The following is a 14337-nucleotide window of genomic DNA, read 5'->3' on the forward strand; positions in this document are numbered from 1 at the left end:
TGTAATGTTTTACTTAAAGATCAAATAACCGTGGCATGATTTCCTCACTGTTGCTCAGCGCTTGCTGCCTCCTCCTCCCCCAGAACAGAAGCCAGCTGTCAGTTCCCGACATGCATCGGCCTCCTGGTTTTCACTCAAACAGGGCACACTGCGTATGTTCCACATTAGACAGTCATGAATCCTTCAGGACTCATTTATCACAGCCAGCTCTGCTCTTCATTTCATACTCTCCCTTGCACATCTGAGCTGGAGTGTGTTATTGCCAAAGCTTTTGTACCACAGGAGGAGCCCCTGGTTTGGCAACTGTCTGTCCACCGCTCGGCAAGCTTCAAAGGGTGTCATTTGTTGTTAACGGATCTCCCTACTACTCATCGCAACAGCTTGCCTGGCGGTGCTGACTCCCACTCGGATAGAGTGTCTTTTTGTACCTGCCATGTCATCCTATCTTGTTGGCTCCTCTCCAGCACCTACCCTCCTTCCCAGCTTATCTGGCTGTCTAGGTCTGAGCCAGCTCTGCTTTCCCAGCGATGGAAGCAATCAAGCAACAGCACGTTTCCCATCAGCAATAGCCTTGTCCTCCATGTAAATAAACCCATTTCCATAATGTCACACATTTACATGGTGTGAATTTCAGGGTTGTCCTATGCAGGGACAGGAGTTGGACTCGATGATCCTTGCAGGTCCCCTCCAACTTAGGACATTCTATAACTGTATGGTACCTTAATTCAGAAAAAAAATTAATAACAATAAATCAATAGGATTGGAAAGAGACAGTCAAATGAACATACAACCTTACCAGCTTTCCCTTTCTTTTTCATTCCTTTTAGTGGGTTACTGAACATGGGTGGCTGGACTCTTGTTGGTAGAAGTGGTTCCCATTTCTTTTGTTTTCTTGTAGTAAAACAATCTTTGGAAAAGAAAATGAAAATAATATGGAAGACAAAATACAACAGAGCTTTTCATAAGCTGTTCTACAAGGTTATGTCTGTACTTCAGCCTTAGGGCTTTGAGTGCAGCTCATAAACTAGTACCAGCAGATATATGGATAACTGTAAGGTGCTCAGACAGGTAGCTCCCCAAATATCTACTCGGGGCTTGGCAGAGTTTTGCAGAGCAGAGCATGTTCTGTAGCCCTGTTGCCATCAGCATCTGAGCCAGCTGGTTTAGAGCTACCTGGACCACATCTACACCAGCTTCATGACTCTGGACTCAGGTGTAGATATTGTCTGTATTAATTCACTTAGAGAATCTCCTACTTCTGGTGTTGCTCACACAGGCACGTTCTTGCCAGTTCAAACAGTTCTTACTTTGTCTGGCTTTGGTACTGGTGAAAGATATGCCGATAGTAAATTTGCATTGACAAGTAGCTGGTCATCAAAGGCTCCCTCAGGACTTGGAGTGCAGGGCAGAGAAGAAGCTAAATACAGGAAGGGTTCCGAGATGGTGAAGAGGAGTTCTCCTATCTGTGCTGCTGCACAGGCCATCCAGCTCTCTACATTTTTCTGGTCCTGCGCTCACCCACCACTTCCCTTGCTACAGCTCTGGCCCTCAGCTGCCTCCTTCATCTCATTATACCAGGAAACAATTAACCTCAGGGGGTGGGAGTGGGAGTGGGAGAAAAGATAAAAAGGGGTTATTTCCCACTTCTTGGAGAGCTGAACTGGTTCACCACAGGATCAGGTGAGTGCCAGAGCCTGTGCAGGAGAAGGGAGGACCACACATCCAGCGGTTAGGGTGGAGGGGTAACTGCCCCTTCCCAGCACCGATAAGCTGCTCATCTGCTGAGCCATCTCACAATATTTAGCCCTTAAATGTTCAGATGCACCCTATAGAGGAGCCTGTCTTTCTGCATAAGCTGCAGATCAGGCTCACTAAAGCTGGAGGTATCCTTGTGTCCCTCAGTGAGTTGCCTAGGCTTGAATATGAAATCTGTGGCTTCCCAAAGGAGATAAGAGGGGAGGCCTTCTGCCCACCCAGCAGGGCATCTTCAGCATTCACAATTGAGTCTTTCCACGAACAAAGGTATTCAGTCCCTTTTTTGTGCTCCCAAATTTCTTTCCCTATCCCTTTTCTTCTCACATATCTTCAGCTGGAAAACGTATTTCTAAATGAAACAGCCCTTCCCCAGCTTCCCCTGGTGAGCATCTAGTTAAGAAATCCAGTCAATTGTCCTCTGCGTAATGCAGCGTCTGTTTGGACTGTGCTACAGCAGCATACAAAGCCATGGAAGAGTCACATTGGCTCTAGCTGGCTCATCTCTCCAGTAGCAGCCCTGCTACCAGTACCTCTAGGCAGCAGTACTCTGATGGGAACATCTCAGAAAAGCAGTCCCCTGAGCATTGCTGCGGTGAAGCGAAAGTGGAAAACAGCCTGAGGGAACTGGATCTTGTTTCTAGGTCTCAATCTGGGAAGCAAGCCTTGTGGGTCCTTCTCTGGTTTCCAAATGAGCTCTGAGAAAGCATCATCCCATCTGGCTATTCTGAGGTTCATTTAATATTAGTAAGGCAGACAATGGTGAAATACAGATAACTAGTGTTAATATTAGCTGTGCCATACTTAGAAATAGGTGCCAGTGAAGGTGAAGATTGGAAACACCTGACTTCTACAGAAACTGAAACATGAGTGAAGGTGACATCTCAGGGTGAAAGGCAGCGTTTTGGGTCATATATTCAGGAAAAGAGCATGTGCAGCCGCCTTTCAAAAGCATGCTGCTTTTCTTGTTTCCTCCTGAACATTTTCTCACTGGTGGCCTTGACCAATTCCTTTTGCATAGTGCGAGTCACACATTGCAGATGCAGGGAAGGCAGTAAATTGCTTTCCTGAATGGGGCCTCTGCGCTTACTTTGGATAGAGTGCAATCCCGCTGTGTACTTTCTGAAACTGACTTTGCTTGGCACTTGTTAGTGATTTTTGGAATGTGGTTGAAGCATGGAGAAACACCAAATAACGCATCTCAGATATAAGCTGGCCAAACCTTTGTAGAAGCTTTCTTGTCTTTGCAGGAAACCTCTGGAATTAGGACTTGGAGCACACTAGAAAATACATCACTAGAGCAAGGAGAATATATTACTAAATTAGTCTGAGATGTGCTGATTTAAAGACAACTTCTATACATTATGAAGGTGGAAGGCCAGAGCAGAATAGCATTGGGTTTCTTCATGCAAACCAACAGTCCTAGGCTTTTTTTCACGTATGCTGCCACCTATACGTCAGAGTCACTAATTTTGAAGCGTAAAACACACCATGTTACAAAAACATATTTTATTTTCTCCTCTTTTCTATACTTAAATTTGACATACACTATCAGACAATATGATTACTACTTCCCAAGTACATGGAAGATATTTTGTTCTAGAATGGCAAAAAAAAGCAGCTAATTTAAAAGTTAAGTTTTAAAATATACTTTTTCTCTACACTTAAAAGGTAGCAGTAGCTTGTAAAAAACTGGGAACATCTTAACTTTATCAACCATTACAAACTAAAAAATGCGAAGTTTCAGACCACACACACAGATGGTATTTTTCATGCTTCTGTATTTGCATACCAGAAAGACTTTCATTTTTCTCTCTCAAAGTACACATGTAAAATCAATCACAAAGCAGAAATTACTGTACAACTTTAAACTGGCTTAGAAGTCCTTCTTGCCAACGTTATCAAATCATGGGAAACTTGGGGAGCTATGATTTTTATTACAGCATTTGGGGGTTTGTTTATTCTTTTGGTGGTTGTGTTGTTCCTCAAGGGAAGTTGATTTCCTAAAGGAACATGACCAGCTGCAACAAAATACCAGGAAACCTCTGACCAAACAGTGCATATAAAAATTTAAGTGAACAAATTAAAAACAATACTGGCTAATCAAAAAGTACCAATGGGAAGTCCAAACATTTGAAAATTCAATTAAAAAAAATCTCTGGCACCCTTCTGACATGGATAAAGTCAGCATTTGCAGAACAGCAGCTTTCTCACCTGTCTCATAGAGATTCCAGGATCCCACGGTGGAAGGGTTGTTTTTGTACATTGCAGTGTTGTTAATTAATGCTGAAACACTAACAATAGACCATTGTGTGCATCCAGACGCTTTTTATGAGCACAGGGTTTTTTTCCTGGCTCCCTGCAAATAAATTAAGGCTTAAGCTTGGATTCACTGTCAACCTGGCATTCCAGTTTATGTTGAGTTTCTTTTAATTTGTACCTTTTGTTTTCTCCTCATGTCATTTTCAGAGCCTACCTCCTCACTTGAAGGCAACTAGTATTTCACAGACGTATGCTGGGCAAATAAACGCCCTGCAAGGTGAGGTCCTGGAGAGAGAGGAGGAGGTATTCATCAAGGACAAGCTCAGAGAAACAGAGGGGCTTGACATCAAGGAAACTCTCCAGAGTCAGATTGGCCAGTGTTTCGTCGAGTGCCGGTGAGCAGAGAGAAACAATTGCCTCATAAGTAGCCCATTTGCTCCAAGGAGCCCAATTTTGCAGTTCCTACAAATTGCAAAATCCATCTCACAGTGGTGATCCCAGTGCAGTTGCAGAACTAAGTTCCTGAATGGCAGGACTCCTAATTGGGGAAACCAGAATAGTGCATCACTCCTTGCACAGTCCAGCAGGGATCAGAGGCGCACCTTGCAGGAGTGACCACAGGATCAGGTCCACAGAGATTAAAATGGGGACACGTTCAGATTGCATATTAGTTTGGGGTCTTGCTTTGTAATTATAAGGAGTGTACTTAGAGTATAGGCACACTAACTTTTTCCCCCATCTGAATAACATAAGTTTTAAAAGAGAGCGCAGTCTTCCATGAGATAGAAGTATAATTATTTGCTATAGCAAATCATATCACGTCACTAGTACTGCAGTCCAGGTGCCTGCTGCAGCCAATATGAATCTGAAGTACTTTCGTACTTGAGGCCTGACCTTCAAGACACTCCTCCAGAAGTAACTTTACTTAAGCAGTGCTGCTGATCTCAGTGAAACTTCACGTCTCAGTAGAGTTAAGCACATACTTACACATTTTTAAACTGAGTGCTGACACCTATAGTTCTCTCAGGAAGTTTACTTTAGCTGAAGAAGTTTTGAGACTGGCAATTTTAACATGGCAATACTGTAAAGCCTTCTACTAAGGAATATAGGCTGGTTTTGTAATATAGGTAATTTTTTTCCAGAATTTACCCCATCCAGTGGGTTAGTACATAAAAGCAAATTGGGAAGCAGCACCCAGAATTTCCAGGATTTGGCAGCAAGGTTTCAACTGCAAAAACACTTCCCAGTGTTTCTGTGTCTTCAGCTGCTTGGTTTACAGGGCTCGTATTTGTCTTGCAGACTAGTGTCATGTCCATTAATCATTCAGCCTTTTTTTCAGTGTACTGGACCTGCCTTCAGCGTGCAGTTTCCAGTTGGAAACATAAATGCGTTTTGAAGAAATCCTGCTCTATTTATTCCTTGACTACTTTAATCAGGTTTTGGAAGCTATATAAGAGTGTAGTGTTTGTTAAAAAAAAAAAAAAGAGGGGGGGGACAGGGGGGCCCACAGTTAAGAGTAGCACTCTCACAGGTCTACCACAATCTATTGCTGCTCTTTCACGTACTTTGCCTCTTACAGACGCTCAAGACTCTAGTATATTTTTACCCTATTTGGCTCTCCTGTAGAAAGAGCAGCTGGTTTTACAAACCTCAGTTATTACAAAGCACATCCCCATTCCCTAAGTCAACCCTGTTCCTAGGGCCCGGTCTGCACACTTGAGCTGTCATTTCCTGTTGCTCCCCACAACTCCCAGCATGTTCTGAGGTACAGAAAGATCTTATTTCCTTCACTTAATGTTACTCATCTAATAGTAATTCCCTAACATAGGTCAACTGTGTCCAATTAACTTGACACTAGAGCTTGAGGAAAACTAACTGAAATACTGTTTGAACCAATAACAATGTTTCTATAAGAGATTAGCAGAGAACAGCCAAATCTCCCAGAGAATAAGGCTGAGCCATAAACCTCTTTAAAGACAGTTATGAGACATTATTAAAAGTAAAATCCATTCCATGGAGACACTTGACAGCAGAGCCAGCCAAGAGCCTAACCAATCCAAAGGATCATTTGGAGGAAGCCAAAGACATTGTTCAATCAAGGGACATGGAGAGAAATGGCTGAATGAGCAATTAATCAAAACCCTTGCTACCTACTGTATAAGCAACCTCAATCTCATGTATCTATGAAATATTCTGAAGATATAAGGTGGAGCGTAAATGCTGCACTTTCTTATTCAGTAGCCCTTACAAGTGAAATAGGACCTCATTGCTACATTTTTATCTCGGATGTGCCCAGGGGCCCAACTTTAGGTGAGACTCCAAGGCTATAGGCAGACACAGTCAGTATCCCAGCATATAAATGTGTGATTAAACAAGTTATAAGGAGTTCTTTAGCTAACCTTTAAGTTGTCTGGTCTAGTCAGGTTCAGTAGTCTTGAATCTCATCTAGAATTGAAAATTAACAAAGATTAAAGCATATGTTTCAATATAAGCACCACATTAACTGATCTTGGATAGCTTTATGGATATGCTTTTCCCAAGGAAGTATTATATTAAATAGGAGTAAGATATACCCACACACAGAGTTAATTCATGACACCACTGCTTATAGATAAGCCTTTAGTCAGAGATGTTGCTCTGCTGAAGCAGAGACTAAGAAAACAGGTCACCTCCAACCTTGTAGAATAACCACAGAGCTGCTTCTCTACTCACCTTCTCTTATCTGAAACAATCTGATATTTAAAAAAAAAAATCATCAGCCAAAAATCAGTTTTAAGCTAAATCAGATCATTTTGATAGAGCACAGTTAAGTGCTGCATGTGCAGTTATGTGATGTCCCTGAGCACAGGGTCACCTCTGATGGCAGAGGGGCAGTGACAGACTTGGTGCAGGCAGAGCAGTATTTCTGATCATGCTCCCTGTTACTCTCTTAAATTAACTGTCCTGCATCATCTCTAAAAATCAGCAAGTCACATTTCAGCCAAGACTCAACAGATCTCATTGACAAAAGCTATTCTGGTGATTTAGCAGCATAGCAGATAAAATCCTACCCCCAGTAAAGCCAGTGGAAGAGGTGCCATCAGCTTCAGCAAAGGCTGGACATCACCCAATATTTTAGCTCATTTGCATCTGGCTGAGTGATGCAGTGATTTATGGGACTGAGAGGGGTCAGAGTGAGCTGCCTGCCATCCTGCTCTTCACAGGAGGCCTCTATTTAAGTGACCAAAATTCTCTCTGCAGACATATTCACCTGCATCCAAAATAGGTTAAAAAAAATCAGCAAATTTCTATGCATAGGAAACATGCGTGTCACACAGAGCCAGCCTTTCCGTGTGGTGCATGCCAAGGATGCTGCAGAACTAGCAGGAGTTGTGTCCTGCTTCTGCTTGGCCTGCTGACGCAGTGGCCAGATCTGAAGCGTCAAGGTTTTCCATAATTATGGCCTGCCAAGGTATATTTTGGCTCTCCACTAAGGCAGTCTACAAGATCAACAGCTAAATGTAGCTTATAAATTATTCTTTAATTAAGCTTTTTGACAGAGTTTACGATTTTCTATAGTCTATTAAATAAACAGATAGCTAAAGGGGAACAAAGATTCTTTTGAATAAATTTTGCTGTATGTACTAAAAAAATAAACCCAAACTTCCATATTTTATCCTTCAATTGGAAATAGATGTGATAGGAAATACAATTAGCAGGTATTGTCTTTCAGCACAGCTGCAAAATCACAAAAGCAATGCGCACATATTAAATTCTTCCACTTGTAAGAGCTGCTATAAATATTTACCACTTTCTTTGCACAAGGGAACAAGCATAGCATCAGTCATTTCAAGATCCAAAACAGCTTCTTACAAAGATAAGTTCTAAAAAAGCAAAACAGAGCAAAACCCAAAGGAATAGATTAAATGAAAACGTTCCAGGTGCTTATAGCTATCCCACTGCAGAGAAGACAAAATATTTTTGATATAACACTGTGCGTTTTGCAGCCTTACCATTCATTGTTCTGTTTATCTGTATTGACTTCTGTGGAGCTGTTCTTACTTGGCTTACGAATTATTCACATAAAGCTTTCTAGATTTCTATTTGGCCTTGTCCCTACGCACCATACTAGAAATGAAAAATAATTTTTTTTTAAGCTTTTTTAAAAAAAGCATCATACAGTATATCTACAGGCCTCCCTTTATTTTCAAGATAGCTATATGATTCATAGAGTAGGAGTACAAATGCTCCAAAATTAACAGTTGCTATTAATTCTCTACATTGAGTCTGGATTTTAATCACTTGACTCACACAGAATCCAGCCATTACATTAATAACAGAATTTCATATTAAAATATAGCAGTTGCATAGCTGGGGTTCTAGTTTCAATTTCCATACTATTCCAGACCAGAAACCTTTTTCTCTGATTTCAGATTTGGGGTTTTGCACTGGGTGTACAAAAACTGTCATCATTGTCTTCTCCACTCTTTACCCACTCTACATACCAACGGTTCCCAAATTGCAAGTCTTCCTTGGAAGATAAATAAAAAAGGGGTGGGGAGAAGAAGGATTCCCTTATTATACAGAGGAAGATAGTAGTATCTTTGTTTAACGAAAGTCTTCTCTGACAGAAATCAATACAAAGGATAAGAAATCAAGATGAGGCTTTTATTACCAGAGATAGCCTCAAGAATCACAGGGGAGAGCCTAACACACAGGCTTTGCTGTAATGTGTCTTATGCCCTCTAGCTGTAACAAATTACGCTGTGAATTTCTTGGAGGATTTATATGCTGCTGCTCAGTGCTCTGGGGAACATTTAATCAGTGGCATTGCTGACCTAATAACAGGGGATCTAAGTAATAGCAACTTTTATGTACGTTATGTGTTATTCCCACAGATTTGGGGATTGGTTTTCTGGAGGAAGGAGGAGGCGAGGGGTAAATGTGCTTTCATAATAGGTTTACACTGTACTGATTAGCTTTGAATGATCTTCTTGCTCTGCCTGCTGACTTGAGTACTGTCAGAAAAAGAATTGGCCAAGCTTCATGGTGAGTGAATGAGACTCCTTCTGAATCAGGGGGTTCCTGCGCTTATTTATTCATTTTGAACATTCCTGACAGCCAGCCCAGGCTTTGATGCAGAGGAAAGGAGAAAGAAATAGGAAGTGATCATGTTATATTTCTCTTTTTCACAAGACTGTTTTGTGGAGCTGAGTTTACTGCCAATATGCCTGTTCACGGGGCTCCCTAGATAGCAGGGGGTGGGGAAGGGGGAGGCAGGAGGAAGATGAATGGAGAGAGAGCTTTTGCACTGAAACTCCATAGAACAGGGAAAGTATTCATTTGTGTCAGGCACTGCCCATATCACATTTCACACTTTGTACACCCTGCTTTTTATGAAGTTAATGTTAACATGCGTGAAAGCTGCCAGGCAATCCATCAGCAACTGGAGTCTTGCCAACAGGACAGAGACAGATGACACCTCGCCAGTGCCAAGCAGTGGCATCCTCTCCTCATACCGCCTCAGCTCTGGTTTGGAGTAATTGTTGCTTTAAGTCCATCAGGACCTAAGTTGTTTTTTCAGTCCCATCTGGCTCATCACACATGCCCTCAGCCTGCCAGAAGTGCTTTCCAAGTAACCAAGGAGTATGGAGTGCAGTTTTTAGACAATGTGGCAACAGTTCACCTAACAGCTGATAGGAAGATTGCTTAATAACCAGTTTTAGTGCAATGAACCTCTATGGCAGATAGTTCTCTTAAAGAGCAAGCTCCAGTCTGGAAACCCTTGCAACACAACCAACCAGAGACATCACCAGCTCTTCAGTCACAGTTCTCTTGCCATACAATGCCCCATTACTCTAGAAAATGCATTCCCTTCTTCTCTGCCACCCCTGCAAGGGCATGTCTTCTGTAGTAACCTACTAAAAAAATGCCTTTGTGGTGTCTGGTACTTTATATTCAGCACAGATAGGAGTTACTGACCGCAGGAGCCATTTATAGATGGGTGATGAACCATTCTTTCACCTAATCTATATTATCATTACTCGTTTTCTCTATCATCATTAAAGGACTGTCACACACACAAGCCACTTGTATGCAACATTCCACTCAAGAGCAAAAACTACTGGCCAGAAGCAGCTGTGATCAAAACAGAATTCAGGATATTCTGCAAATGGGAATTGTCTGCTAATTCCACCAGATGAGGATGAGCTGAACTCAATTAGCACCACAGTTTTCTCCTGTCCTTTCTTGTTAACTGGAGTTGAATATATCTTCTTCTACTCTCTTGTACTTTGTGCACTGAAAGCCCACACAAACTGAATTCTTTAGGGAATAGCACAAAACAAGTTGAAGCTCCTTCTGAAGCACTCTGCAGCCAGTCTGGGTTGTATCTCTTCTCCAAGTCTTCTCGTTTTCCTCAGGAGAGTGAAGACAAGCTCTGAATTGTGGAATTGAAGCTCAGAAAGAGGATGGCACAGGTTTGAGTGTTCTCTGCCCAGATACTGTCTCTTCCTGCAGAACTACAGTAACATTGATAGAGACAATGGCCATTTTCTCTACCAATATCTTTACCTCTGTTTTCTGACAGAGCTAATAACTTCAGATTTTGCAAAGGCAGTAATCCCTGTATCATAACAATTAGTGCTGGTACAAAGTGCTCTCTGAATGCCTTCCTCCCATACCAAAAGGACATTCTGCAGGAACAGCTTACATTTGACATCAGTCTTCCTGAACATGGCTCAGCCTGCTTGTGCATGTTTGACGGTACCTCATGTAGACAGACAAAGCTAGCTTCAAAATCCAACAGGAACAACACATCTGTGATAGCACATAGGTCTGACAGCAAAATCTGTCCAGGGCCCTGCATAAATATTCTGGCAGCTAGACCATGCTGAGCTCGACACTGCAAGCAGCCATGCCACCGAGTTGAAGTGCATCTGTGGGAACTAAAATCCTGCCTTTGGGCTCCCGGGTGAGACAACCTCTAAGACTGATTAATTAACATAATTAGGAGCTGTAAACATTAATGGGTAATGTTCAAGCCCTTCCTAACACATTCTTAAAGCCGAGTAGTTATCTATTGACTAATTTTGGCAGACATCTTTAGGGCTGGAGGGAACAAGGGAATGGAATGCAAATGCATCACTGGCTTACTGGAGGAGTACCAGAGCAAATAGCCCACCGGGTTTCTTTGAACAGAGGGAAGATAAGTTATCATAAACAAGAGGATTGTTTGCATATGGCAGAAGAGAGTGGAGCCCATGATTCTGCAACCTGTTTTCCCATTGATTGGAATCAACTATTATCTATCTTTGACAGCCATTTAAAAAAAAAAAACAAAAAACTTCAGTTCTTTCTTTCATATGGGAACATCACATTGTCCTTTTTTTAAGGAGTATGAACCCTTCTAATTCCAAAGGAGGGACAACTGTTATTAAGTCCATCTGCAGTTAATCTACTTTATTGGGTGTCCATGGATTTACAGGAGGCAGGGGACACCTCTGGAAGCTTCTGTGCAGTGGCAGAAGTTGCCTACTTCAGTGCATGCTAAAAATTTATGAGTGTGCTGACATTAATGGAGGTGGCTTGATGGCTCTTGGGGGGGAATCAGCCGGAAGCCCCTGGATTTATATATTTCTCATACTTGGTGAAACACAGATAAATCTTGATGGCAGGTATCTGAAACAGTAAGACCAGTTGAACCCTGGTGTCATGCCTCCAGAGAGGCACTGATAACATCACTAGTTCTGCTTTCTAAATCACCACAAACTCTGAAATATGTTGCCTTTCCAGTTCTGTAAGGCTCCTTAAATTTATACTTCAGTTTATGATTGCTGCCTCTGTACACTGATTAAAGACATATGCAAAGGACTCTGCTGCTGATCCTTAATTTTGCTCAGTGAACTATCAAAAGTTTGAAATAATTGAGGAACAAAAAGAAGATTCTTAAAATCTCTCAGGGGCAAATCAAGATTCCCAAGGGGTTTTCAACATAAGTCATCCTCATGAACCATGATTTCATCAACAAGTGCACCAACGCTACATATAAGCACATATTCACCAGCTTTGCAAACGCTACTATTCCTTTCTAGATTGTGATTTAAGATACCTGAATGTCTAAGTTGTTAGTGATCTTCCCTGAACAATCTCCCTTTACCTGATAGGAAGTCAGTAAGCAAACTGTTACTGAAAATAGGGTCAGGTCCTGATACTATCTGACACAGCTAAGTCCTTATTCTAAGCAGACTCACATCAATTATTTCCAGGGGGGTTCATGGAATAAGACACTGGGGTTTTTTTTCTGAGCAGGTTTGTCAACATCAGGGCTTTTCCAATGGTGTTACAGGCAGGCAGAAGCACATACTCTTGCTCCCCAAGGACTTCCTCTCCGAACAGTTCACCACCAGTGCAAGATCAGGTAAAACTATTTCAGTGCCATGGCACTTCAGGCTTTTCTGCTGAAAAGCTCAATCACAGGCTTTCTGCCTGTGATGGGGCTTTTCCTCAGCACCTTACAGGAATGCTCAGAACTTCAAGTATCCACAAGCATATATTCATCTTTTCATCAGGCGTGATTTGCATTGCACACTTCTTGCCATGCTTGCATATAAATTTATGCACTATCAACATTAAAAGCTCATTCAGATCTGAACAGTCACACATTAGCAAAGCCATAATAAGCATGGTGGTTCTTCAGACCAGTCTCACCTTCTCCACTTTTCTCCTCAACCTGCTTACTTCTAAACCACTTTGCCCAGAAAGACTTAACCTTTTCCCCATCCCGTTCTACAGTCCCAGTTTCTGTCTGCAGTTTTCAACTGTAAAGCTCTAACTGGTCCAGTGACCATAGACCAAAGGCAAGTTGCAACTCCTTGTTCTAAGCCTTGGGAGCAAGAAGATGGGTCCAGTTAGACATTCTTATTTATTTAGCATAAGCAAAATTATGCCTTTAACTAGTCTCCATCTTGGAAAAACCTGAATCACATGGGCCAGTATTTTCAGACCTAGATAATAAGTTGAATGCTCAACATCTAAACTTTCAGTCCAAATGGTTAATAGTCTGACAATCCATGACCAACGGAGAAACAGAGCTTTGTAATGGGTAGTATCAAGCCATGGCACTGGGAAAGTGCTAAAACCAGAACTGGTAGATTAGTACAGCTGTTTTGGTGCTGTCAGTCGTCGCCCAGTGCACTGCAGATTGGGCACAGTTGTTCATGCAAGACAAGAGCTAGCATAAGGTTAATCAACAGAGGTCAGAACACAAGAGGAACAACAGCAAGCAGATACTTGAGCACACAAGAGAAACATCCCCCATGAAGACCCACATAAGGCAGCAATAGATGAACAGAAGCAGGTCTTGCACCACCCTAGTGCTGCCAATGACCAGGCTTTAAGTCCCATTTTTGGTGCATAACTTTTCCAAATATTTTATAGGAATCCATAACTTTCCCATTACAGGCCCAATTCCAGCAAGTTAGGCAGTGTGGTGTGGAGACAGCCATATGTGTAGTTGTGCACATACAAACAGGATGGCTCTATTCTCACTCTCTAAGAGCACAGCATAACATAGGAATAAAGTGGATGCAATGAGGAAGGCCAAAGCAATCATAGAATCATTTAGGTTAGAAAAGACCTTTAAGGTCATCAAGTCCAACCATAATAAGCCTCAGAATGCATATTTGGTGGTACACAGCTACTGTTCAGCAACGAAAGCTTAGGGGACCAAAAATAGTCTTAGTACAAGGGCAAGATGCTCTGTCCTATCTTGCTAGTCATTTCTAGCCCTCTCCTTACAGGCATACTTATCCTGAGCACAATTCGATAGAATTAATTTCTAGCTTCATTTGCTTTCTACTGTTTGATTTGCAGCACTACAGAAGCAACACCAACAAGTTTAGGTTAGATACCCTTTTCTACCTGCCTGAAGTGGCTGAAAGTGACCCACAGTCCATTGACCTTGAGTCTAAGCCTCCCACTTAGCATTAAAGCTCCTAGAAATATTCACTCCTTTATACGTCTAGAAGTCTGGAATCAGCTAAAGTAAATAGCATTACTCTGGTCCCATTTGCAAACAAGAAAAAAAAGTCTTGTAACTAATTAGTTCGTTTTCCTAAAGTACTCACACTCATCTATAGTAACACTTAGAAATTAAAAGTCTGAAAATGCTAAGTGTTACCGACATAATACAACCACCCCCCCACCGATATTCTCAAGAACACTTCCCAAACATTATTTGTTGTCATAGATACTCACATAGACACAAACATCAGTTACATTCAGGGCCTCACCCTTGCCAGCAGCTTATTATAATACAGTTCTACATGTTTTACAGACTGAATT

The 14337-nt window shown here is 41.8% G+C and overlaps 1 protein-coding gene across 2 annotated transcripts in view; it reads left to right on the top strand.

Moving 5' to 3' along the window:
- The window catches only part of DRC11 (dynein regulatory complex subunit 11), a 110539-nt gene that overhangs the window by 24898 nt on the left and 71304 nt on the right, over positions 1-14337 (top strand). For both annotated transcript variants that reach the window (XM_075094132.1, XM_075094131.1), the window contains exon 6: positions 4222-4409. In XM_075094132.1, the coding sequence (XP_074950233.1) occupies positions 4222-4409 (188 nt within the window). The remainder of the gene's footprint in view (positions 1-4221; positions 4410-14337) is intronic.

The sequence above is a fragment of the Phalacrocorax aristotelis genome, chromosome 5, assembly GCF_949628215.1.
Source record: "Phalacrocorax aristotelis chromosome 5, bGulAri2.1, whole genome shotgun sequence".
Taxonomy (NCBI): domain Eukaryota; kingdom Metazoa; phylum Chordata; class Aves; order Suliformes; family Phalacrocoracidae; genus Phalacrocorax; species Phalacrocorax aristotelis.